The sequence below is a fragment of the Oncorhynchus masou genome, chromosome 27, assembly GCF_036934945.1.
Source record: "Oncorhynchus masou masou isolate Uvic2021 chromosome 27, UVic_Omas_1.1, whole genome shotgun sequence".
NCBI classification, from domain to species: Eukaryota; Metazoa; Chordata; class Actinopteri; order Salmoniformes; family Salmonidae; genus Oncorhynchus; species Oncorhynchus masou.
In genome coordinates, this window is record NC_088238.1 from 14,374,781 (window position 1) to 14,399,848 (window position 25,068).

Here is a 25,068-nt window from a genome sequence, read left to right on the forward strand (position 1 = left end):
ACCTAACTCTAACCTTAACCACACTCCCAACCTTATGTCTAACCTTGGCCTTAAATTAAGACCAAAAAGCAAATGTTTGTTTTCATGAATATTTACGATGGCTGTGGTAACTAGTGGAAACCCAATAACTTTCCTACGCGATGCACATCAATAACAGGCTATCTGATTGGTCAGGGACACCTGAACGGTGCATTTGTAAATGGCTTTCCTTGGGAATAATGTAACGTTTTATTTGTTGTAATGTATTATCAGCACCTTAAAGCATTTTGTCGCAATTTTGAGTAACATTTTGTTGATCGTCTTGGATCTGGGAAACGATGTCGGCCGCAGAAGGCGATCGCAGTTCGGAACAACTGAATAAATTCGAGAAACTGACAGTGAGGCCTCCAGTCAGAGTAGCAGGTCAGTCAAAAACAACATACTACTGTAGCATATCCAGCTTGCTAACGTTAGCCATATTACTAGAGACCTTTCCGCTGGTAACGTTACTGTTATGAAACCAATTCAATGAATATGATTGACAAAATCCGCTAATCTTGATTGCAGCGGTTAACTGGGTTTTTGTGCTATTGACATTGAAAGGCAAGATGTTTAACCAAATGTAACAATAGCGGCGACCTAGGTAGCTAACTAGTTAGCCTCTGTCTGAACCACTAACTGGCTAACGTTACCTAGGTAGGTAATTAGCTATCTATGTTTATTTTGGTTTGCTCAGGGAGCAATAAACCATGGAAACACCGTTTAAGAATAAAATATGAAAGTAAACAATCTCATATTAGCCTAATCTACTAACGTTATTAGCTGGATTGAAAATGTTTTAGCTGACTAACGTTAATTCTAGCTTACGTTATTTCACAGATGTCAGTTATTTGCGCTTCATGTTGTTTTCTGAACCAGAATCTGGCTTTACAGGAGACGTCCATTAATAAAGCCAAATTCTGGATCAGTTGTTGGCTATACAAATGTTTGATGCACAACGTTCGCTAGACTGACATCATGATTATGGAAAGATGGTTGGTGGTCGACTCATCTGCAGAAATGCTCAACTCCAGGTGATCCTCCATCCTTGCAAAAAAATATGTTTAGTAGAACCTGATTCATACATTTAACTTAAGCTATTGACCACGGTATTGATTGATTTACCGTATGCGAATGACCTCGACACTGACTCCAAACCACCAAGATGAGATAGAATTATGGATGTGAAATTGATCATATTTCATTATACACATGATCACATTATTTTGGTCCTCAGGCATTAGGCCTTCTATTGTTGGCAATACACAGGAATATAATCTAATGCTGTTTAATAATCACATATACTGATGCCGGATGGATTTGTGTTTGTTACATCAAGGACTGCATCCGGAGCCCCAGGTACTGCAACCCTTGTTCATAGTAACATAGAGCTCGCCAGCTTGTAGTCCCAAATACCGGAAATCGGTTGCATCTGGTTCGTTCAGCAATTCCTATGGTGGGGGAGAAATGGGGTTTTGGAATAAACACTGAAATTAAGGTCTGAGGTTAACACAGGTTTAGGATATCTTGTGTTTTTTTTCCCCCTGTGAGATAATATCAGTCAATTCACAGGACCATTGTGAAGACTATGTGCTTGTTTTGATTAAATCAATTCTTAAAGTGACATTAGCTAATGAAGATTATCACAAAACGTATAAGATCTCCTAAGCCTGTGTTTACCACAGACTTTATTTTCTCTGTTTATCAATATAAATTCCCAATAGGCTTTGGCTAATGAGCCATGACAGAGTTAGTTCCTACAAAAAGACGCCATTACTATTGCTCTCTGTAGGTATAGTTGTCTGTGGCCTACTACTTAGCTGCTGTGCAAAATCTAGGCAATGCCTTGCTTCTTCTGAAATTATGTTGTGTGTGTGCACGAAGGACATGTGCTAATGAGAATGCCTGCTGTGGAAAGAGGCTAGGCTACATGCTGTGGAAAGAGGCTAGGCTACATGCTGTGGAAAGAGGCTAGGCTACATGCTGTGGAAAGAGGCTAGGCTACATGCTGTGGAAAGAGGATAGGCTACATGCTGTGGAAAGAGGATAGGCTACATGCTGTAAAAAGAGGCTAGGCTACATGCTGTAAAAAGAGGCTAGGCTACATGCATGCCATTGTACATGCACTCTTCTCTGTAACTCATGATCACTGAGCAGATGTAATCCTAGGCTGGTTTTCAGCGGCTGGTGAAATGTGGACATTGTAAAATGCCACCTAGCAACATAGAGAGGACATGAGTGCCTGGGCAATATAAAGCCAGGCTGTCAGACCAGCTCAAAAAGTTGAATGCATCGGGAGGTTTAGGTCCTGGTAGAACAGAATGCATGGGATGTTTAGGTCCTGGTAGAACAGAATGCATGGGATGTTTAGGGCCTGGGAGAACAGAATGCGTGGTGATGTTTAGGGCCTGGGAGAACAGAATGCGTGGGGATGTTTAGGGCCTGGGAGAACAGAATGCGTGGTGATGTTTAGGGCCTGGAAGAACAGAATGCGTGGTGATGTTTAGGGCCTGGAAGAACAGAATGCGTGGGGATGTTTAGGACCTGGAAGAACAGAATGCGTGGGGATGTTTAGGGCCTGGGAGAACAGAATGCGTGGGGATGTGTAGGGCCTGGGAGAACAGAATGCGTGGGGATGTGTAGGGCCTGGGAGAACAGAATGCGTGGGGATGTTTAGGGCCTGGGAGAACAGAATGCGTGGGGATGTTTAGGACCTGGGAGAACAGAATGCGTGGGGATGTTTAGGACCTGGGAGAACAGAATGCGTGGGGATGTTTAGGGCCTGGGAGAACAACAGTGTGACAGGAACTGGGCCAATGGACAGTGACAGTGTGATTTGGTAGTAGAGCTTGGGTGTGAGCCAGCCTCTTGAGCTTGGCACTGTCTGTCTGCTGATGGACAAAACACATGCCTGGTCCATTATACAACGGCATCACCATCCCCACTTGGTTCGTGCTATGTGAAAGTGGCATTGAAGGGTGGAATTTTCTCAAACCTAGAATAGATGTTTTGGTTGAAATGCGGAAAGACACATTTCGGTTGAATGCATTCAGTTGTGCAACTGACTAGGTATCCTCAGTCCTGTACTTCATTAAAGTATAGCATTTTGTCTTCTAGTAGAGTGGATTTGATTATGCCTGCCCTACATTGAGACTAAAGATGAAGAATGACCTGTGCTCAACCCATTTCTTATCTCGTCTTTTAGCTTGTTAGTTGAGTGCCGTTTTGGCCTGGTGAAGCTTTATCTCGGTCTCAAGCCTGGCGCTGAGAGTATCAGTGTTTCACATATGGTGTGAATGGACAGGTGTCTGACAAAATAAACCAAACACTTGAGTCAATGAGGGATATAAAGTATGTTGAAAGCAGGTGATTCCACACAGGTGGGGTTCCAGAGTTAATTAAGGAATTAATATCCCATCATGCATAGGGTCATGTATAGAAATTCCCATTATTTTGGCTACCATGCATGGCTAGAAGAAGAGATCTCAGTAACTTTGGGGGTTTAAAGGGTGTGGTGTGTCTGTCAGATCTCAACCCAATTGAACACTTATGGGAGATTTTAGAGTGGTGCTTAAGATGGCATTTTCCACCACCATCAACAAAACACAAAACTGTAATTTCTTGTGGAAGGATGGTGTGGCATCCCTCCAATAGAGTTCCAGACACTTGTAGGATCTATGCTGAAGTGCATTGAAGCTGTTGTGGTGGCCCAACACCCTTTGATAAACAAACCAGTAACATTCCCACAGTCTCTGGAATGAGTGTGTCTTTCTCTTGTACACAGTGTGCTGCAGAAACGGGTTATTCTGCTTAGCACAGACTCTTGCTCTGCTGTTGGACATGGGCATCATGTTTTGGATAGCTTGCCCTCTGTTGTTCATACTGCAACCAACGGTCTCTGAAAAATTACTACCCTGTAAACAATGTCCTGGGTTCTATTAGCCTTAACCTAGGATCTGCATCTAATCACAACATCATCATGGTGCTATGTTAGAACAATGTCCTGGGTTCTGTTAGCCTAACCCAGGATCTGCATCTTATCACAACATCATCATGGTGCTATGTTAGAGGCCTTTTTGACCCCCTTCTTGAGTCATTAGGGACCCCTTGCTCTGCTGCTGATGTTTAAGAAACAAATGGTTGATGTGTGTTACTGACCAACTGACAACTCTGATTGTGGTGAAAGGCCCTAAGAAAATGAGTATGGCCAATAGGTTGGGTGTGAGTGTGTCTGGGCGAGTTCGTTTTGCCTGGTCCGGTGCCCCGGATGGGCAGACCATTCCATTGGTCCTTCCATTTTAGACCATTTCATTGATCATTAAGTGAACTCTCCACCCACCCGGGTAACCGGGCCATGAAACTTGCCTTATGTTAGTGTCTTTTTGTCACCTTCCAGCACCCACCCATTTTGTTGATTCTCTCTGACTGTCAGCTCAGTCAGTAGAGCATGGCGCTTGCAACGCCAGGGTTGTGGGTTCAATTCCCACGGGGGACCAGTACTTACAAATATACTATAAATGTCTCTGGATAAGAACGTCTGATAACTGATTAGAATGTAAGAATCAGCGTGTTCTCTACGTGCCAGCTGCCAGTCTAATAGCTGACTACTCGCCCTAATCCTTATGTGGCTGGCTACTTAATTGATGCATCCAAATGAGAATTACATTTTTTCATTATGTTGGCTACTTTAGATTTTTGGGAACACACTGGTATCAGCTGCAGTATTGCAGGTTATGGACCAAATGCCCAGCCTAGGAATTAGGCTATTGGTGGTGAGCACTGTGTTTTTACTGCGGAGAGGACAGTCATGTAGCTGAAAGGTGAAGGTGGCAGGGCTCTTGTGATCTCTCTTGGTGGACTGTCACTGTGGAAAAGAGCGCCCCATCGGTGGGACCTTTTTGAAAGTTGTGTTCCTAAGTCTGAGACGTTTTGTTTTCAGTGAATCTACATACACACACAGTTTGTTTTTCTATCCCTGTGGGGACCAAACATTTATTCCCATCAAAAATATTATTTTCCCTAACCCTAATTATAACCCTTAAGCTAAGCCTAAAATAGCCTTTGCCTTATTGGGGAGCTGGAAAATGTCCTCACAAGGGAACATTTTCCTTGTTTTTCTATGGTTGTGGGGACATCCGAGGATAGTAATACACACTCTATTATATTACTCAGTCTGCTCGAGGATAGTAATACACACTCTATTATATTACTCAGTCTGCTCTGCTGTGTGCACCACCCTGGGATTTAAAAAGTACCATACCATCCGCTACCACGAGGATAGTAATACACACTCTATTATATTACTCAGTCTGCTCTGCTGTGTGCACCACCCTGGGATTTAAAAAGTACCATGATGCCAGCAAGACGCACCTACTTGCTTTATTAGTTTGACCAGGTATATGATAGTGTAGTTGCTGTGCTTCTTTATCACAAATGTTCCACACAACTTCACTAGCTTAGTGCTTACACAATAGAAACCTCCGGAATCCCAGATTGCAACATGGAAGGACCTTGCTCAGACAGCATAGGCTAGTCCTCAACTAGTGGGTTTTCAAAATTCCAGAAGTCCTGGTTTGAGAAATCCAGATATCCTGCTTATTCCATTCTGATTCCGGTCGTCTTCCAACTAATATTTTTTTGGTACGTTTACCAGAATCTTGCAGCTCTATCAACTAGTCAAACTGTCCTGTTTTATATCTTCTAGTTAGAACAGTTTATATTGTTTGATCAACGGTTATTATCATGGCAGCATGATGAACCCCTGAAGATTAACACAGGACTGATGAAGGATGGCCAACCAGGCTATGTGTGATTCCTGGAGTTGTAGCCCGCTGTAGCTTAACTTCTCTCTCCACCTTGACCCTTACGGTCATCCTCCTCCTAATACCTCTACCACTCTGTACCACCCCACAGGTCTCCATATGCCCCCAGCTCGGAGCGGGCATCGCTGCGTGGCAGACAACACCAACCTGTACGTGTTCGGGGGGTACAACCCGGACTATGATGAGTCGGGCGGCCAGGAGAACGAGGACTACCCGCTGTTCAGGGAGCTGTGGAGGTACCACTTTGCCACGGGCACTTGGCAGCAGATCCGTACAGAGGGCTACATGCCCACCGAGCTGGCCTCCATGTCAGGTAAGGGAACCAGTAGGATTGTTTATTTCAGGTATGGAATTTAAAGGGACAGTACAGTGAAAATGATCTTTTAGCCTATTGTACGTTCATGGGTACCGAAGGGTATTGTGTCCAGGGGTACTGAAGGGGTTTACGTTCATGGGTTTTAGCCTATTGTACTGAAGGGGTTTACGTTCATGGGTACCGACGTTCATGGGTACCGAAGGGTATTTTGTCCAGGGGTACTGAAGGGGTTTACGTTCATGGGTACCGAAGGGTATTGTGTCCAGGGGTACTGAAGGGGTTTACGTTCATGGGTACCCAGGGGTACTGAAGGGGTTTACGTTCATGGGTACCGAAGGGTATTGTGTCCAGGGGTACTGAAGGGGTTTACGTTCATGGGTCCAGGGGTACTGAAGGGGTTTACGTTCATGGGTACCGAAGGGTATTGTGTCCAGGGGTACTGAAGGGGTTTACGTTCATGGGTACCGAAGGGTATTGTGTCCAGGGGTACTGAAGGGGTTTACGTTCATGGGTACCGAAGGGTATTGTGTCCAGGGGTACTGAAGGGGTTTACGTTCATGGGTACCGAAGGGTATTGTGTCCAGGAGTCCCATGTGGCTCAGTTGGTGTTGTGTAGTGGCTTTGCTGACATGCATCTAAAAAATGGTTAAAAAAATATATTTTTGCCCACCAAGATTTACATGCTAAAATCTCCACTGATCTTCAGTATAAATGTAGCTCATTGAGCAGACTAAGCACAGATTTGACAGTCATTCAGTACAACTGAAATACCAGGGCCCATCTACTGTAGTAATTTACCCTGGACATTTATGAATGGAAAACTCAGGTTGCAGTAGTTGCTTATTTACTTTTTCATTTCCAATGCATGTCATCCATCAATTCCAACTTAATACAGTATCGTCACTTCTTATCAAGAGGGTAAAATAAAATGTCCTACAATTTTCCACATCTACATTTTTTAAATTAAATCAAACCAAGCGTGATTGTATGAAAGAATGCTTGAATGAACAAGCACTGCTGGTGGGGGTCAAACTGATTTAGAACCCAGTCACTTGTGACGAGTGTTGGTTAGTAAAATATGATTTAGCAAACTCATTGATGTAATAAATCACGAAAGAGCATTTCTACACCTCAGTAACATCAAATGGACTGTTTGATAAATAATTGGTCTATGGATGATTTTTCGGTTTTACCTCGTCATCCCATGACATTATGACCTCAGAAGACAATGGATTATCAAGTTTAGTGATTTGGTGAAAAGCCTCCACATGGACAATCCCACCTGCTGTCACACCGTTGGGAATAGTGTCCAGTTGGCATGACAATGGGAGGGACTTAAAATCTTATTGGTTGAAAACACATATTTAGCAAATGTTACTTTGGGGGTAGTGAAATGCTTTTAAAATAAGTGCAATAAAGAAACACTTTGTTTCCGTTGCAAAATGTCTTAAGGTTTTGCTACTGTGTGCCCTAATGAACACGACCCAGCTTAAACCCTCAGTATTGTGTCCCCCAGCTGTTTTACATGGAAACAATCTGCTGGTGTTCGGTGGCACTGGGATTCCCTTTGGGGAAAACAACGGGAATGACGTCCACGTCTGCAACGTCAAGTACAAGCGGTGGTCGCTGCTCAACTGCCGAGGGAAGAAGCCCAATCGAATCTACGGACAGGTAGGCCAATCAAATCCGGCATTACTGGCTCATCTCTGATTATCTTCTCTACTGGTTCTGTCTGCCACTGCCTCCTTGGCTTGCTCTGGACTCTTCTGGGGTTTAGGCCTACACTCCGTTTCCTGTTAAAGGGCACCTCCACCACTTTTCAACCTCATTCATTATCTCCAGTACCATATCAGTGTATACATACAGTGCCTTTGGAAAGTATTCAGACACCTTGACTTTTCCCACATTTTGTTAGGTTACAGCCTTATTCTAAAATTGATTAAAACCCTTTTTTACCCTCATCAATCTACACACAATACCCCATAATGACAAAGCAGAAACTTGTTTTTTGAATGTTTGCTAAAAAATAAATAAATTCTATCACATTTACATAAGTATTCAGACCCTTTACTCAGTACATCGTTGAAGCACCTTTGGTAGCGATTATAGCCTCGAGTCTTCTTGGTTATGACGCTACAAACTTGGCAAACCTGTATTTGGGGAGTTTCTCCCATTCTTCTCTGTAGATCCTCTCAAGCTCTGTCAGGTTAGATAGGGAGTGTCTCTGCACAGCTATTTTCAGGTCTCCAGAGATGTTCGATCGGGTTCAAGTCCGGGCTCTGGCTGGGCCACTCAAGGACATTCAGAGACTTGTCCCGAAGCCACTCCTGCATTGTGTTGGCTGTGTGCTTAGCGTTGATGTCCTGTTGGAAGGTAAACCTTCGACCAAGTCTGAGGTCCTGAGCGCTCTGGAGCAGGTTTTCATCAAGGATCTCGTTCTACTTTGCTCCGTTCATCTTTGCCTCCATCCTGACTAGTCTCCCAGTCCCTGCCGCTGAAAAACATCTTCACAGCATGATTCTGCCACCTCCATGCTTCACAGTAAGGATGGTGCCAGGTTTCCTCTAGACGTGACGCTTGGCATTCAGGCCAAACAGTTCAATCTTGGTTTCATCAGACCAGAGAATCTTGTTTTTTACTGAGGAGTGGCTTCCGTCTGGCTACTCTACCATAAAGGCCTAATTGGTGGAGTGCTGCAGAGATGGTTGTCCTTCTGGAAGTTTCACCCATCTCCACAGAGGAACTCTAGAGCTCTGTCAGAGTGACCATCAGGTTCTTGGTCACCTCCCTAACCAAGACCCTTCTCTCCCAATTGCTCAGTTTGGTCGGGCAGCCAGCTCTAGGAAGAGTCTTGGTGGTTCCAAACTTCTTCTATTTAAGAATTATGGAGGCCACTGTGTTCTTGGGGACCTTGAATGCTGGAGAAATGTTTTGGTACCCTTTCCCAGATCTGTGCATCAACACAATCCTGTCTCGGAGCTCTACGGACAATTCCTTTGACCTCATGGCTTGGTATTTGCTCTGACATGCACTGTCAACTGTGGGGCCTTATATAGACAGGTGTGTGCCTTTTCAAATCATGTCCAATCAATCAAGTTGTAGAAACATCTCAAGGATGATCAATGGAAACAGGGTGCACCTGAGCTCAATTTGGAGTCTCATAGCAAAGGGTCTGAATACTTAATACATTTTATAATAAGGCTGTAACATAACAAAATGTGGGAAAGTTCAAGTCACTGTAAGTGAAAACAACACCTTTCTGTGATCAGTAGTTAAAAACACAAGAAGGGCCCTGGAAAAAAATGCTGTGACATCACAGGGTAGGATTAAAAGTGAAAAAATGGATTTTCAAAGTCTGCAAAGCGTTTCTAGCCAGAGGGAGGGGTTTTTCTTGCTGCCCACGTCACCGTGAATCTCAATGTTTGAAAATCAGTTTTTCAAAATGTTTAAACTTTTGATGATGTCTTTGGATAGAACTTTTTAACGTCATATTTAGTTCTACAAAATGTAGAAATGCACTGTTTTCACTTGTAGACACAAGTATTGAGTTGGAGGTAATGACCATTAGATTAAAAAGCTCTTAAGCGTTTTGACATGCATTTGTAAAATTTGAATAAAATCTGATTGATTTAACTAGAATTCCTGAGGGATAGGTAGACACATTAAAGGATCCCAGGGAGCATATTATATAGCAAATGTAGGAAGGCAATCCTTGCAAATAAAAATATTTATTGTTGTTGATTTCCATTGAAGTTTGATTTGGTAGCCATTTTGTTTCTCTCTCCCCAAGGCGATGGCCATCATTAACAGCTTCCTGTATGTGTTTGGGGGTACGACGGGTTACATCTACAGCACAGACCTGCACAGACTGGACCTGAACACCAGAGAGTGGATCCACCTCAAACCCAACAACCCACCAGACGACCTGCCTGAGGAACGGTGAGCATCACGCCTTAATCGGTCCCACCGGATCATGTCATTGTCCTTCCTTGTTTCAGTCCAATTTCTTCTGTTTGGTGTCTAGTGAATACACCCCAGTCACTGGGCAGCATGAGTGATGACCTGGCGTTTTCCTTTCAGCTCCTAGAGGAGCAGAGGACCTCATAAGTAATGAGTCATGTCTGTTTGTGTCACAGGTACAGACATGAAATAGCACACGACCGGCAGAGGATATACATCCTGGGAGGAGGGACTTCCTGGACCTCCTATCCTCTGGACAAGGTAGTACACCAACCTGTCATCAACATAAACCCTGTTCCAATCACTTTCACCTATCCATCCAATTCAGATCTGCGATAACTTCAAGGAAGGTCAGAAGAATGATCGTAAACCTGTGATGGTAGTGAGTCTGACTAGGCAAACAGACAGCTAATCTGAGTAATTTGGTCACTTGGTGGTTTTCAGGCTATTTTTAGTGCTGTAAAGACATAAAGATCGAGGAAGCAGCCACTTCTGCCACTGAGTGAGGCTGGGTTATGAGGCTGGGTTATGAGGCTGGGTTATGAGGCTGTGTTATGAGGCTGGGTTATGAGGCTGGGTTATGAGGCTGGGTTATGAGGCTGGGTTATGAGGCTGGGTTACATGGCCAGGTTATGGTTGTGTGTGTTGGAGGTGAACTAATTTCCTTTTTTTTTGTACCAGATACATGCGTACAACCTGGAGACAAATTCCTGGGAGGAGATATCAACCAAGCCTCATGATAAAATAGGTTTGTGTTTGATGTTTTAATAGAAAACGAATGCGCTGTCTATGGGTCTTTTTATTCACATATCACTCCTCATCCTATTGCTCTGTGTTTTGACAGGGTACCCTGCTCCCAGGAGATGTCACAGCTGTGTGCAGATACGGAACGGTGAGATTCTTATCATTTATTCTATAGCAGTAGTATTACAATGTTTGTAGAGGCGGTGTAGTGGTATCGTTGCCCGGACCACTTATCCTTCTAACGGTGGTGGTTTTATCAGAGCCACTTTCAGAAGTCTTCATTAGTCTGCTTCTGTCTGCCTCCGCATCTCATTCAACAGTTTCATTCATGTCCCAAATAAGGTTTGAAAAAAAAAAAGGTAATTTTGGTCATCCCATCAATATATTCTAACTGGTCTCAGTCTAACCCATGATGTTGTGTCTCAGATGTGTTTCTATGCGGAGGTTACAACGGTGAAGTCATCGTGGCTGATCTGTGGAAGATCAACCTGCAGACGTTCCAGTGGACCAAGCTCCCAGCAGTGATGCCTGAGCCAGCCTATTTCCACTGTGCTGCTGTGACCCCGGTCAGTAGGGCTCTACACTCGAGGAAACCTCAGCTGTTTATTATGTAGTAGTTGATGTAGAACTGTTATAGTGTCCCATTCAGGTTATACGCATTTCGCTGGTTTCAAGATCTAGCATAGTAGACTTAAAAGGAGACGCCACTCAAAAACGACCAATGTTGATTCAGTCCCAAAATGTTTTGCATGTCAGCAGTCAAACTTCAAAGATATTGGACTTTCAAGAAGCAAAGTGTCACTTGATGATGTTCCTTTAATAAGGTGCAATGTCTCCTTCCCTTCTCTACTACCTCATTTCAGAACGCATTTGTAAGTCCCTTCATCTCTCTGGCCGAAGCCCATTTCTGTTTCCAATCCAACTAGCTTTATTGCCACGATTAGTCAGTATATTCTTACACTGCCAAAACAAGAACACAGGATCATCCTAAATCAATAACCACAATTCAATATCCCGCTCATATTTCACTCACTCTCTCTGTGCGACTGACTGTTGCATGACAATAAAGGCTTCTGATTGTGATCTTCTCTCCGGTCAGGCTGGCTGCATGTACATCCACGGTGGTGTGGTGAACATCCACGAGAACAAGCGGACTGGCTCCCTGTTTAAGATCTGGCTGGCAGTGCCCAGCCTGCTGGAGCTGTGCTGGGAGCGTCTGCTCAAGGCCCACCCCCAGCTGGCTCAGTTACCCACCATGCAGCTCCTCCACCTGGGCCTCACACAGGAACTCATCGAGCGCTTGAAATAAAGGAGGAAGGATGGATGGAGAACACAGGATTTATTTTTAAGGGGGTCGCCTTGAAGGAGTTGATGGTCCCTCTGCCTACGTAGCCCCGCCTTAAAACCAAAAACAATGGGATGCCTTTTTTCTTTTTGCGTTTGGACGTCTGATTTTAAAGGGAATCCAAGTGGAATGTTCCTTGACCCCGCCCCCATTCCCCCGTCTTGTCTTTGTGTTAAGCAAGGTCGCCACCCCCTCACACATGCTTCTAGCCTCTCAATCCGCCTGCCTACAGACCCAGAAATCATTTACTCCACGGCTTTCAGATTCACGTCGACCCTCTCTACTTTCTCATTTTATATTGGCCTTCATGACTTTAATAAGAATGCCATTTCAGAGGAATGATTATTTATCATGACTTTAATAATGCCATTTCAGAGGAATGATTATTTATTTGAAGGACATTTATTTGTATGCATTTTCATGAGACACCCTGTTCGCCATTTCTCACATTTATTTTCTCTCTACGTACAATTAGGAAAGTTAGACTTGGAGTCAGATGAAAAGTTACACCAGACAGTTGGCATGTTGTGTTACAAGGGGAAGGTAGTATTGGTACCACCCTCATGCCAGACTTAGACGCAGGTTGTCGTCACCACTTTTCCCTATTCAAGGCTTATTCACAGTCTGATTTTAATAGTTTATTTGTGTGAAGAACAGACTGATGCTACTGTAGATGGGTCTCTAATAGACCACTTCCCTTTCACCTAATATCACACCACACTCCTCATACCCATTTAACACTGATTCAGTTATCCAATATGCATTCAGGTATCTTGGATATACATACAGGTATTTGAATTATCTCTGGTAGTTATCTCTGATATACAGTTCTCTGTGATGGTTATCTGTATCAGTGTCCCAAATTGCACCCTATTCTCTCTATAGTGCACTACTTTTGACCAAGGGACTTAGTCCTTATACCCACCATAGTAGAAACCTAATATCAATGGAAGATGGGTAAAGAGTCAAAACACCTGGTCTCCATTCATTCTGAACTCTCAGTCACTTTAGTATGCTTGTGGAAAGTTGTAAACTAAATCATCCCATCACTGTGAATATGGTGCTCCTTAAATGTTTTTATTTGAATAAAATGTTCAATTTCTGTTCCAACTTTTACTCCATCTTTGCTAATAGAACAAATATTAACAGATTTTTGTGGATCTGTTTAAGTAGAATACTGACATTGATCTGATTCATTCAGTGCCTTTCCCAAAGTTTCAATGATATTGAAGTACCACAACCTAGACAGAAGGAAACATGAGTAATGGTTTAGCTCGATCCAAACATACTGACCATTTAAACATGACTCCCATGTGGGATCGCTTCTCCTTCTCTATAATTTCCCCTCCCATCAAAGACAACATATGCACCACTTGTCAGATCAGTCAATGCATTGATGAATTGTCATTCTGTGCCCTTTCCAAACACATTGTCAAGCAATCATTGGACAAATAGTTGAAGCAGCAATAATGTGGGAATATGTATTTATGGATGATTTAGAGTTCATGTATGTTGTACTTGTGAGCTGAATCTGAACAGTATTCTGTTAAGGCTCAATGTATGCAGACAGAGTGTCAGGGTCAGATAATCAACACAGATCAGATGAGCTGGGAACGTGGTTTAACGCCAAATATTATGGCACCCTGAATTCAATGCCATTAAATCTGCCTTGTGGAACAAAATAGTATTTATTGATCGTTGCCAAGGGGGTAGTTTAAAATGTCAATGAATACCCATAATTCCCAACTCCCCATCAAGGAAATGCCTAAATCTGTGCCTGTCCTCATTCTATTACACCTTCTCCGCATGTCATTATTCACCTTTTACGTTGGAAAAGTCGTCTCCCCTGGACTTGAATCCTGGCTGTGCAGCAAATGGTTAAGGCGATCGCTGAATTGATAATTGTATTGGTGAATGTTTAATTTTTCGATTGTTGACGAGTCAATAAACATGTACTGTAAATAGTTTTGTATCACCTTCGTTTGCTTAGCCTGGTCACAGATCTGTTTGTGTGGTCATTGTCACAAGTTGAAGCAAGACAACACAAACTGATCTGGTAATGGTTTGTCTGCTTCAACAGTGTAATGGTCACTGGCATGGAATGAGCTGCCATCCTTGTAGTGCACACTTTACCAAGTACTTGCCTAATAGTCCAGATTTATTGTGCAACAAGAACATTGAAATTGGCATGCCCTTGCTTATGACTAGATACCATTCCTTTACAAAATGAGCTGTGTGGAAGGTTGTTTACCTGCCTGCTCAGGTACAAGACCTTGTTGAAATAGACCTGGATGCACCTTATCCAATGCAATACTTTGCAACAGAAATCACAAGAATAGAAAACAGAACAGGAAGGTAAAGAAAGTGGCAGTAAATGTGTACTTTTCCCCATACAAATCCTAGCATTACACCATGTGATGTTTTGGTCCATACAAATCCTAGCATTACACCATGTGTAGATGTTTTGGTCCATACAAATCCTAGCATTACACCATGTGTAGATGTTTTGGTCCATACAAATCCTAGCATTACACCATGTGTTGATGTTTTGGTCCATACAAATCCTAGCATTACACCATGTGTAGATTTTATGGTCCATATGAATCCAGCTTAATAACCAAGCGCCAATGAATGTGAAGCACAATTGTGACCACTTTATAAATTCAATATTAAACATACCCTGCTTTAACATATGCATTTTAATCTACCAAACTCCACCTGAAAACACATCTCCTACATATAGTTTACATACACCCCAGATGTGCAGTATAGGAATGTTAATTTAGAAGTCATAATGCAAATAATTCCAAAGGTAAAGGGCCATTGATGCCCAGAACTGGGTTATGTTCATTAGGCACAAAAGGAAGAAAACAGATTGCAACAGAGAGGGACTAACTGGACTTCCCCGCTGCAAGCCCTTATGAATATGACTCGACATGGCATCAAAATAGTTAAAAAAGCAGTTCCTGTAAATAGTGACTGAAAGGACTCTAGGAGTTGAAGTTTGTTCTTTGCGGAGCAGCTCAACAGGCGTGGGGTGATGGGGCGAAAAAGTACAGCGCCAGTAGAATGAGGTAAACCACCACCAAAGCAGTCCCTGGAAAGGAAACAGAGGAATTCAGTCTAATCCGTGACATCCGGCATAGCATTTCGAACCAAGCACAACAACTTACCCTGAAAGTAGTCAGACTTGCCATCCATGAAAATGTAGTTGACCACAATCACACTAAAGATGCTGGCCCAAAGATGCAAGTCACTGAACAGGAGCACGAATCCCACATCCTGGAAAAGAGATGGAGTCCTGTTTGATGGGATCTTCTCAACTCTGACCACTACAGTCTACGATCAAACCCTGAGGCTTTATGTACAGAAACAAGTGAGATACCGACAATTATATTGATAAAGTGCACATCTGATGCAATTAATCACAATGCAAACAAAGATTTAAAATGACTTACATAAAAAGTGTTGAACAAGATGAGTAAGGGAATCTGAATCATGCAGACTTGCACTGCTATGCAGTTTCCCACCTCCAAGCTGCAGACAAATCAATGTCAGGTTACAGTTCTCAGAAACCCCGGGCCTAGGGGGGCAACAGCATTGCTCTGGGAATTATGTCAGATTTTTATGGCCAATTCGATAAGGGTGATGTTCAGACAGACAACTCTCTCAACAAATGACGAGTTTGGAAAGGTGGGGTTTGGAAACATGACAGAGGCGGACAGCTGTGTTCATTGTCAGCTTGTAATGCTACTAGCCACTGGAGAAATACACTCATCGGGAGTGTAAAATATATTCCACAAGCTCCATCAAGCTAGCTACCAGAAATGTTTACGGCAGGGTTCTGGACGGATTTCCCGGTGCTCAACTCCACCCTTTCCGCTCTGCCAAACTGACGGTGGTTTAGGTTTTATTTAACTAGGCAAGTCAGTTAAGAACAAATTCTTATTTATAATGACGTCGGAACAGTGGGTTAACTGCTTTGTTCAGGAGCAAAATGGATTTTTACCTTGTCAGCTCAAGGGATTCGATCTAGCAACCTTTCGGTTACTGACCCAATGCTCTAACCACTAGGCTACCTGCTGCCCCTATGTACAGTGTATGCTTGAACATTGGTACATTGTGGGAGGCAACCGGTCTGTCTAGAGATACTAGGTTATGCATGACGAGACAAGATCCATCAGGAGAGTGAAAACGCAGTATCAGAGCTTGATAGTGGCTTACCTGAGGCTGATGTTATTCTGCAGGGCAAACTGGATTCCATTGAAGATCTCTGGAATTTCCGGCACCATCGCCAACACGGTCACGCCGATGAAATACTGCAGAAATGAATGACAGACAGTGACACATTGCACTAGCCTTTACATAGTCAGGACATTACACATTTTAAAAGTTGTTTATCCTTATGCTTATCCTGAACCACAGGTCGCATCATGCGTGTAAAATTCAGTTTTATAAAATGACAGGGGCTTTCAATAATGAGCTTTCCAGAGACATTTTCTACCCAATTAAACCAATCATATATTATATTCCCCTGGGTATGGTCTCAGTTGGTCAATGGGCATGAAAAGGAAGGAAGAGGTTTAGAATGGAGTGAAACGTGGACGTACCATCTTTACCTATCCAATAAGAAAAGCGAATGTTTTTTCTGTTGCTCAACATTTTTCTACGCTGTGGCCTAATGAACATGGCTCAGGTGTGGGCGTACCTGGGATATGGCGGAGTGGTCGAGGATGGGTTTGATGTGCTCCGTAGTGAGGTCAGCACAGGCAGCCATTAGCAGCGTGGCCATGATCAGCACAGACAGAGCCCTCAACCTGGACCAGTGGACAGTACCGTGACCACCTACACACACAAACAAACATTAGAAACAATACAATGAAGTATCACACATTCCAGTTCCTGTCTACTATATAACCACAAAACTTTAGAACTTATGGGGAAAAGCTTGAAATAATAAAGTGTTTGTGGTTGGTGGGCTCACCGCTGGCGCCCCCCGGTGGGCACTGACCCTGGTGGTGGTCGTGCACGTCACTGACTTGGATGTCGTAGATGTGGGAGTGGGTCTTCAGGGTGAAGATGAGGCCGATCAGGTAGGCGGAGGGCAGCAACACGGAGATGGTGTATACCAGAGGCCTGGAAAACAAGCCATACAGCAAGTAACTACAGCGTAGCAGACCTACTGACTGGTAACACCAACAAACCATGGGACAGAATGGGTATTTCATTGGAACTTACTCAATGTGTCTGAGATATAAGGGTTCGTTACTTCCACTCTGTTGAGAAACATAATGTGGCTTTAGTTTAATACATGCTGAAGCATTTGGGGCTACTCACAAACACCCCTCACAACATCATCATAACACACTTCCGCAGTAGAGTCACGACACTACAGACGTGGCTTCAAATCATACTTGTTTTCAATCAAATACTTGAATGAAGCCTGTCTGGATTAACAGATGGATGGGTTAGGGTTACCCCTTCTGGCCACTGGGTCATTGGTTCCATTGCGCCAGGTAAGCTCAATCAAGTGCAGTTCAAGTATTATTTGACCCAGAGACGCGTCATAGTTCATAATGATGATGCAGCAGGCGAACAGGAGATGTAGGTACTAACCATGTCATAGTGGCAGTCCATACAGGTGAAGGGCCCGCTGGTGTTGGCTTGAGAGCTGGAGCAGCCCGCACACACCAGGCTACCGTAGGCCTTGGAGAACAGGGTTGGGGCAAATACGCCTGCGGGACAGAACAAAGTGTATGAACTTGTTCGTAGATGTGCGTGTGTGTTCAGACTTCAAATCACATTTTATTGGTCACATTCACGTGTTTAGCAGATGTTATTGCGGGTGTAGCGGAATGCTTGTGCTTCTAGCTCCGATAGTGCAGTAATATTAACAGTCACAACATATACCCAAAATACACATAAATCTAAGTATGGAATGGATTAAGAATATATATATATATATCAGAGCAGCATTGGACTAAGATAGTGGCATAGTATAGAATACAGTATATTCATATAAGATGGGTGATGCAATATTTACACACAATTAAAGTGACAAAGATACCGTAGAACAGTATAGAATACAGTTTACACATATGAGATGAGTAATGCAAGATACGGAGACATTAAAGTTCTTAGTGTTTCATTTCCTTAAAGTGGCCAGTGATTCCTAATCTATATCTATAGGCAGCAGCCTCTGATGTGCTGGAGATGGCTGTTGAACAGTCAGTTGTGTAGTATAGAATACAATACAGTATATACATGATGGGTGATGCAATATGTAAACAGAATTTAAAAGTGACTAAGATACAGTAGAATATTGTGGAGTGCAGTTTATACATATGAGATGAGTAATGCTAGTTACGGGACATTATTAAAGTGGCTAGTGATCAATTTCTAAAAGTGTCCAGTGATTCCTAATCTATGTCTATAGGCAGCCGCCTCTGATGTGCTAGTGATGGCTGTTTAGCAGTCCGATGGCCTTGAGATTGAAAAACAGTTTGTCTCCCAGTCCCAGCTTTGATGCACCTGTACTGACCTCCCCTTCTGGATGATAGTGGGGTGAACAGACAGTGGCTCGGGTGGTTGATGTCCTTGATGATCGTTTTTGCATCCCTACGGCATTGGGTGCTGTAGGTGTCCAGGAGGGCAGGAAGTTTGCCCCCGGTAATGCATTGGGCAGACCGTACCACCCTCTGGAGAGCTTTGCGGTTGTAGGCGGTGCAGTTGCCAAACGGGGCGGCGATACAGCCCGACAGGATGCTCTTGAATGTGCATTTGTAAAGGTTTGAGAGGGTTTTAGGTGTTACGCCAAATTTCTTTAGCCTCCTGAGGTTGAAGAGGCGCTGTTGCACTGCCTTCACCACACACCGTCTGTGTGGGTGGACCATTTCAGTTTGTCAGTGATGTGTACGCCGAGGAACTTGAAGCTTTCCACCTTCTTCACTGCGGTCCCATCGATGTGGATAGCGGGGTGCTACACAATCTCATTTTTGTTGACATTGATTGAGAGGGTATTTTCCTGGCACCACACTCCCAGAGCCCTCACCTCCTCCCTGTAGGCTGTCTCATCGTTGTTGGTAATCAAGCCTACCACTATAGTGTCATCCGCAAACTTGATGATTGAGTTGGAGGCATGTATGGCCACGCAGTTGTGGGTGAACAGGGAGTACAGGAGAGGGCTGAGCACGCACCCTTGTGGGGCGACCCGTCAGGAAGTCCAGGACCCAGTTGCACAGGGTGGGGCTCAAACTCAGGGCCTCGAGCTTGAAGGATACTATGGGGTTGAATGCTGAGCTATAGTCAATGAACAGCATTCTTACATAGGTATGCATAGGTCCAGATTGGACAGGACAGGGTGCAGGCGATTGCGTCATCTGTGGACCTATTGGGGCAGTAAGCAAGTTGTAGTGGGTCTAGGGTGGCAGGTAAGGTAGAGGTGACATGATCCTTGACTAGTCTCTCAAAGCACTTCATGATGACAGAGGTGAGTGCCATAGGTGTGGTGAGTGCCATTTAGTTCAATTTCCTTGGCTTTCTTAGGTACAGAGACAATGGTGGCAATCTTGAAGCATGTAGGGATAATTGACTGGGATAGGAAAAGATTGAATACATCTGTAGATGGGACATTATTAACATGCTCCGAGGACGCAGCTAGAGATACCATCTGGGCCGGGAGCCTTGCGAGGGTTAACATGCTTAAATGTCTTACACACGTTAGCCACAGAAAAGGAGAGCCCCCACAGTCCTTGATAGCGGCCCGTGTTGGTGGTACTGTATTATCCTCAAAGCGAGCAAAGGTGTTCAGCCTGTCCGGAAGCAAGACAATGGTGTCCGCGGCGTGGCTAATTTTCCTTTTATAATCCGTGATGGTCTATAGACCCTGCCACATATGTCGTGTCAGAGCCGTTGAACTGGGACTTAACTTTGTCCCTATACCAACGTTGAGCCTGCTTGATTGCTTTGCGGAGGGAGTAACTACACTGTTTGTATTCCTCCATATTCCCAGTCTTCTTGCCCTGGTTAAATGCGGTGGTTCGCACTTTCAGTTTTGAGCGAATGCTCCTCTCTATCCACGGTTTCTGGTTGGGGTAGGTTTTAATAATCACAGTGGGTACAACATCTCCTATGCACTTCCTGATAAACGCATTCACCGTATCGCTATATGTGTCGATATTCTTTTCTGAAGCTACTCTGAACATATCTCAGTCCTCGTGATCAAAACAATCTTGAAGCGTGGATTTCGATTGGTCAGACCAGCATTGATTAGTCATTACCACGGGTGCTCCCTGTTTGAGTTTCTGCCTATAGGAGGGGAGGAGCAAGACGGAATCGTGGTCTGATTTGCCGAATGGAGGGCCTTATATGCATTCTGGAAGGTAGTATAACAATGGTTGAGGGTTTTAGCAGCACGAGTACAACAATCAATATGTTGATTGAATTTCGGGAGCCTTTTCCTCAAATTTGCTTTGTTACAATCCCCAGCTACAATAAATTCAGCCTCAGGATATTGTGTGTGGTTTTTAGTTTGAGTAAAGTCCAGTGAAGTTCTTTGAGGGCCGTCGTGGTATCGGGCTTGAGGGGAGATGTAGACCGCTGTGGCTATTATAGACGAAAACTATTTTGGGAGATGGCATTTGATTGTGAGATATTCTAGGTTGGGTGAACAGAAGGACTTGAGTTCCTGTACGTTACACCATAAGTCAGTAATCAGAAAACATATACCTCCACCCTTCTGCTTCCCGGAGAGTACATCTCGGAGCGATGTAGTGAGAACCCAACTGGCTTTACAGAGTCAGACTGTATATCTCCAGGGACTTGCCTGTGTGCCTGTGTATCTGTGCATGTGTTCATGCTCTTACCTCCTACTGATATGAAGAGCAGGGCTGAGCTGACCCCTGCAGAGCGGCTGTTGAACCTCTGCTCCCTGTGTTTAAAGCCCCCGATGATCATGCTGATACCCTGGGTAGACAGGAGACATGATGTAGTCCAGTCACTAAACCTCCAGTCACAAGTCCCCTGTGCTCAAGGCCAAGTGAAAGTCAGAGTCTCTTATGGCTGAAATCCCAGTCCCCGTGTTCGAGTTCTGGTCCAAGTGCTGGGTCCACATTGAGTCAAAATGACTTTATTTAACCCGTCAGATATAGTGAAGCAGCAAGAGGGATTTACTCAAATGGTTTGCTATCCATTTTCCTTTCTGTGCCACCAAATGTTTGCATACTGGTAATGTTACCAGGGCCACATTCAGTTGAAAAACATTGCAGATTTTAAAAAAATACCATGAATAGAGCCAACATTATCCCTTATGTCAGAGAAGCATGTTTGTTCTACATAGCATATTTCTATCTGAACGTTCCAAAACATTGCATCCTGCTGAACGTGCCCCAGGTGGTTGGCTATAGCTAACTAATGAGGTAACATGACTGAACAAGGTGTAGCCTAAACAAATGGTTAAGTCCCGTCTGCAAGTAGCCTAGTTTTAGAACAGTCCGCGATATGATTTATAAATGTAAAATGTGTAGCGACGGTATTATGGGTCATGTCTTTTTAACGGTAAGGGCAAGAATCAATCCATTTTTCTGAAGAAAATAAGGAGAAGTGGCTAGTATGTTGGCTACATAACTGGGCTATGAAATGCAGTGGGGAAAGTGTGAGGGGTTGAGCGAGTCTACAAATTCAAAAACAATTCTATACTCAAGGGAGATAAAAACATAGCTAGACTGTTGTTCTACTATTCAACTTAAAGCTGCTACTGTTTTTAAATTTCATGAAGCATCTTGTGTTTTTTAACCAGGCAAGGGGTATCTGGTGACTGGTTAGCTACAGGGAAGAAAGAGTCGCCTAGTTTTATGGGTCTATTTAGTCAGTTGTAGTCTCATCAATTGCCACTGAAAAGTAGGTGTTTGAGTAATATTGTAGTCACTATTTTTGTTGAGGAAATGTTTGTGTGTCAGTCTTCGAGGGTAATGTTTTCGTGTATATCAGTGAGATGCCTGTGTGTGTCTAGGTGCTACTCACTGGGATAAATAGAATACAGCCCAGCAGGGTTCCAGTGAGAGCAGCCTTGACGATCTCCTCATAGCACTTGGTGCCGGCCTTGTGACCCCTCAACAGGGCAGTGATGTAGAAGGTCATCTCTGTGATGGAGCCAAACGTGGCGTTCACCACTGCTCCCACCGCAAAGTTACTCTGGGCTGAGATACTGCAGAGAGACAGACAGCGTGTTACTCTGGGCTGAGATACTGCAGAGAGACAGACAGCGTGTTACTCTGGGCTGAGATACTGCAGAGAGAGACAGCGTGTTACTCTGGGCTGAGATACTGCAGAGAGAGAGACAGCGTGTTACTCTGGGCTGAGATACTGCAGAGAGAGAGACAGCGTGTTACTCTGGGCTGAGATACTGCAGAGAGATGCACCATTTGAACTACTAACACCGAATTTTACCACCACCAAATTTAACTATCAACCAGCCTCAGGGGTGATTCTATTCAGAGGGCCTCGGCGGAGCACAAGCACGTCATTACATCCACAAACATTCCGACTCATCAACCACTGTCACTTTTGGTTCACTATCATTACACAACCGGACAGAAAAGTGAATCATATAAATTCTACATGTGGACTTAACAGCTGTTCAAAACAATGAGAACAATTTGACTCTAAGCTAGCCTCTTACTGTGGTTCTGGTACTTTGTTCATGTTGGCAGAGCAGACTGGGGTCCTTACCTGGCGATGCCCATGCCAATGTAATAGGACAGTGGGATGATGGAGCTGACGGCAGCGACAAACTTGGCCTCCGAGCTGACAAACTGGTTCTCTGTGTCCACGTAGCCGACCACCAGGGTTGTGATGACCAGGGGCAGCAGGTCTGGGTGGGCACACTGCTTTAAGGAGCACCAGTGGAAAGTCTACAGCGCTGTGTTGGATATCAACTACATTGCAGAATCGCAGATCTATAAATAACCTTGCATCCTAAAAAAACTACTCATTGTGTGAACCAAATTAATGATTTTATACCTCTTTTTGCTTAAACTGATTCCCTCAAACCTGCTGATTGTGTGCTTTCAACAAACTGGTGATGCACTGTAAAGAACCACTAAGCAGAAATGCTGACCACTGCTGGACAGGGTAAAAGGTGCAACCTGCAGGACATTCCATTAGGTCCTTGGTGGTGTTCCAGGTCATCTTTTTTGTAGTCACGCTGCCCAACTCATAATATCTCTATAGCAAATGAATGTGGTTCCTAGGACACAAAACACTTCTCCGGGTCTGATCATCTAAGCCGTGTGACTGCATAAAGACGACCTGGAACGCCACCACCAGTTCCCTGGCATGAATCAGGTGATAGATAATCACAACCATAATGGTCTGTTAAAGGATACTGACAGCGAACACATTGATTCCATCCAAGGTGTATTTGTAGTAGTACCAGTTGAAGGCGTGGTAGCAACAGAGAAGCACTTGGCTATCACACCCTTGCGGCTGCAAAAGAGAGAAGAACATAGCAAAGCAATCGTCAAATTATACATTTCCAAATCTAGGAAAAGGATTCCTCAAAAACACTGTGCCATTGTTTGAAATCCACAGGGCCAAGTGAATGGGTTGGATTAAAGTGGTAACTAGTTCAGAGGCTGTGGTAATGTCAACACCACATGAAGGGGAAGATGTTGATGAGCGCGTCCACCTTTTTCAGCCGGTAGCTGTGGACATCCTCAGGGGGCATGAGGAGGATGATGGCCAGGGTGCGGGCATTCATCTTGGCCACAGGGATGGTGAAGACCAGGATCCAGGAGAGGAAGCAGGCCAGGCTGTGGATCAGCCCCAGGAGAGGGTAGCCTAGCAACAACCACACATAGGTACTGACACGACACTGCACCCAGCACAGCACAGGAGACCAGGCAGGCAAGCAAGCAGGCACAGACACACATGCAAACACAAACAAAAGCACGTGCACACACATAGTGGGGAGAGATGTGAAAAAGTACTGGTTATGAAATGGTCTTGGCAAAAGCTTGAAAACAGAGCAGCCAATCAGGTACTCTGAGTTTAGAGATTGATGTCTTGTTAGTCTGAACAAACTAAACACATTCCATCACAATCCACATCAGGAAAATAACATACGCTTATAAAGATATAACTTTTGACATAAATATTATTTGAGAAAATATTAGCCCACACAGGGGTGAAGGCGATAGGCGAGGGGACAAGACTCACCCAGTAACGCGTCCGTTGTGGAGGGACCTCGATGGGGACAGAATGGGGCATGAGCAGGGGTGTAGACTCCTTCACCTCCTTTGAGTCAGATTCCTCTGGGATGGCCTCGCAGTGAGGGAACTTCACACAGCATCGCCTGACCAGGCTTCTGGGCTAAACATCCAGGTGAAAGGAGGAGGGAGCGTGATGGATGGAGGGAGCGAAGGAGAGAGCGTGATGGATGGAGGGAGCGAAGCGTGATGGATGGAGGGAGCGAAGGAGAGAGCGTGATGGATGGAGGGAGCGAAGGAGAGAGCGTGATGGATGGAGGGAGCGAAGGAGAGAGCGTGATGGATGGAGCATGATGGATGGAGGGAGCGAAGGAGAGAGCGTGATGGATGAGGGAGCGAAGGAGAGAGCGTGATGGATACATTATTAAACCTTATTAATAAATTCCAACAAACACTAAGCAATAGTATCAGGAGCATCAGTTAGACTATAACAATATTAAAATGGGCCCCAGAGTGAGAGTATTGAGGTGACAATGGCACACACTTCTAACAAGACCATGAATATAGCTGGGTGTTCAAGTCTTTAGTTATTTATTGTTGAGTTGTTGGACCTAGTTGTTGTAACGGTGTATGAGGAGCAAGGAGAATGATGAACAC

General features: G+C 44.2%; 2 protein-coding genes across 2 annotated transcripts in view; one reads left to right on the forward strand and one right to left on the reverse strand.

The window, feature by feature from the left end:
* On the forward strand, positions 1-14,169 carry klhdc10 (kelch domain containing 10). The gene is made up of 9 exons (XM_064939266.1): positions 1-402; positions 5,932-6,153; positions 7,673-7,827; positions 9,947-10,095; positions 10,293-10,377; positions 10,798-10,864; positions 10,961-11,008; positions 11,287-11,426; positions 11,960-14,169. The coding sequence occupies exons 1-9, from the start codon at positions 318-320 to the stop codon at positions 12,167-12,169; spliced, it is 1,161 nt and encodes a 386-aa protein (XP_064795338.1). The 5' UTR covers positions 1-317; the 3' UTR covers positions 12,170-14,169.
* The window catches only part of cax1 (cation/H+ exchanger protein 1), a 16,117-nt gene continuing 3,457 nt past the window's right edge, over positions 12,409-25,068 (reverse strand). Inside the window, exons 7-20 of the mRNA XM_064939268.1 lie at positions 24,422-24,574; positions 23,892-24,077; positions 23,590-23,689; positions 22,934-23,075; positions 22,226-22,409; positions 21,070-21,169; positions 17,822-17,940; positions 17,444-17,481; positions 17,217-17,341; positions 16,914-17,050; positions 16,430-16,524; positions 15,664-15,742; positions 15,379-15,487; positions 12,409-15,302 (exon numbers count right to left, since the gene is read on the reverse strand). Coding sequence (XP_064795340.1) covers positions 15,229-15,302; positions 15,379-15,487; positions 15,664-15,742; positions 16,430-16,524; positions 16,914-17,050; positions 17,217-17,341; positions 17,444-17,481; positions 17,822-17,940; positions 21,070-21,169; positions 22,226-22,409; positions 22,934-23,075; positions 23,590-23,689; positions 23,892-24,077; positions 24,422-24,574 — 1,641 coding nt within the window. The 3' untranslated portion in view covers positions 12,409-15,228. The remainder of the gene's footprint in view (positions 15,303-15,378; positions 15,488-15,663; positions 15,743-16,429; positions 16,525-16,913; positions 17,051-17,216; positions 17,342-17,443; positions 17,482-17,821; positions 17,941-21,069; positions 21,170-22,225; positions 22,410-22,933; positions 23,076-23,589; positions 23,690-23,891; positions 24,078-24,421; positions 24,575-25,068) is intronic.

Bases quoted from the DNA above. Each gene is read 5' to 3' on its own strand.
- klhdc10 (XM_064939266.1), top strand. From the start codon at position 318: ATGTCGGCCGCAGAAGGCGATCGCAGTTCGGAACAACTGAATAAATTC. The intron at 10,096-10,292 runs GTGAGCATCACG...TTTGTGTCACAG, and splicing joins GACGACCTGCCTGAGGAACG to GTACAGACATGAAATAGCAC. The intron at 10,865-10,960 runs GTTTGTGTTTGA...GTGTTTTGACAG, and splicing joins CAAGCCTCATGATAAAATAG to GGTACCCTGCTCCCAGGAGA.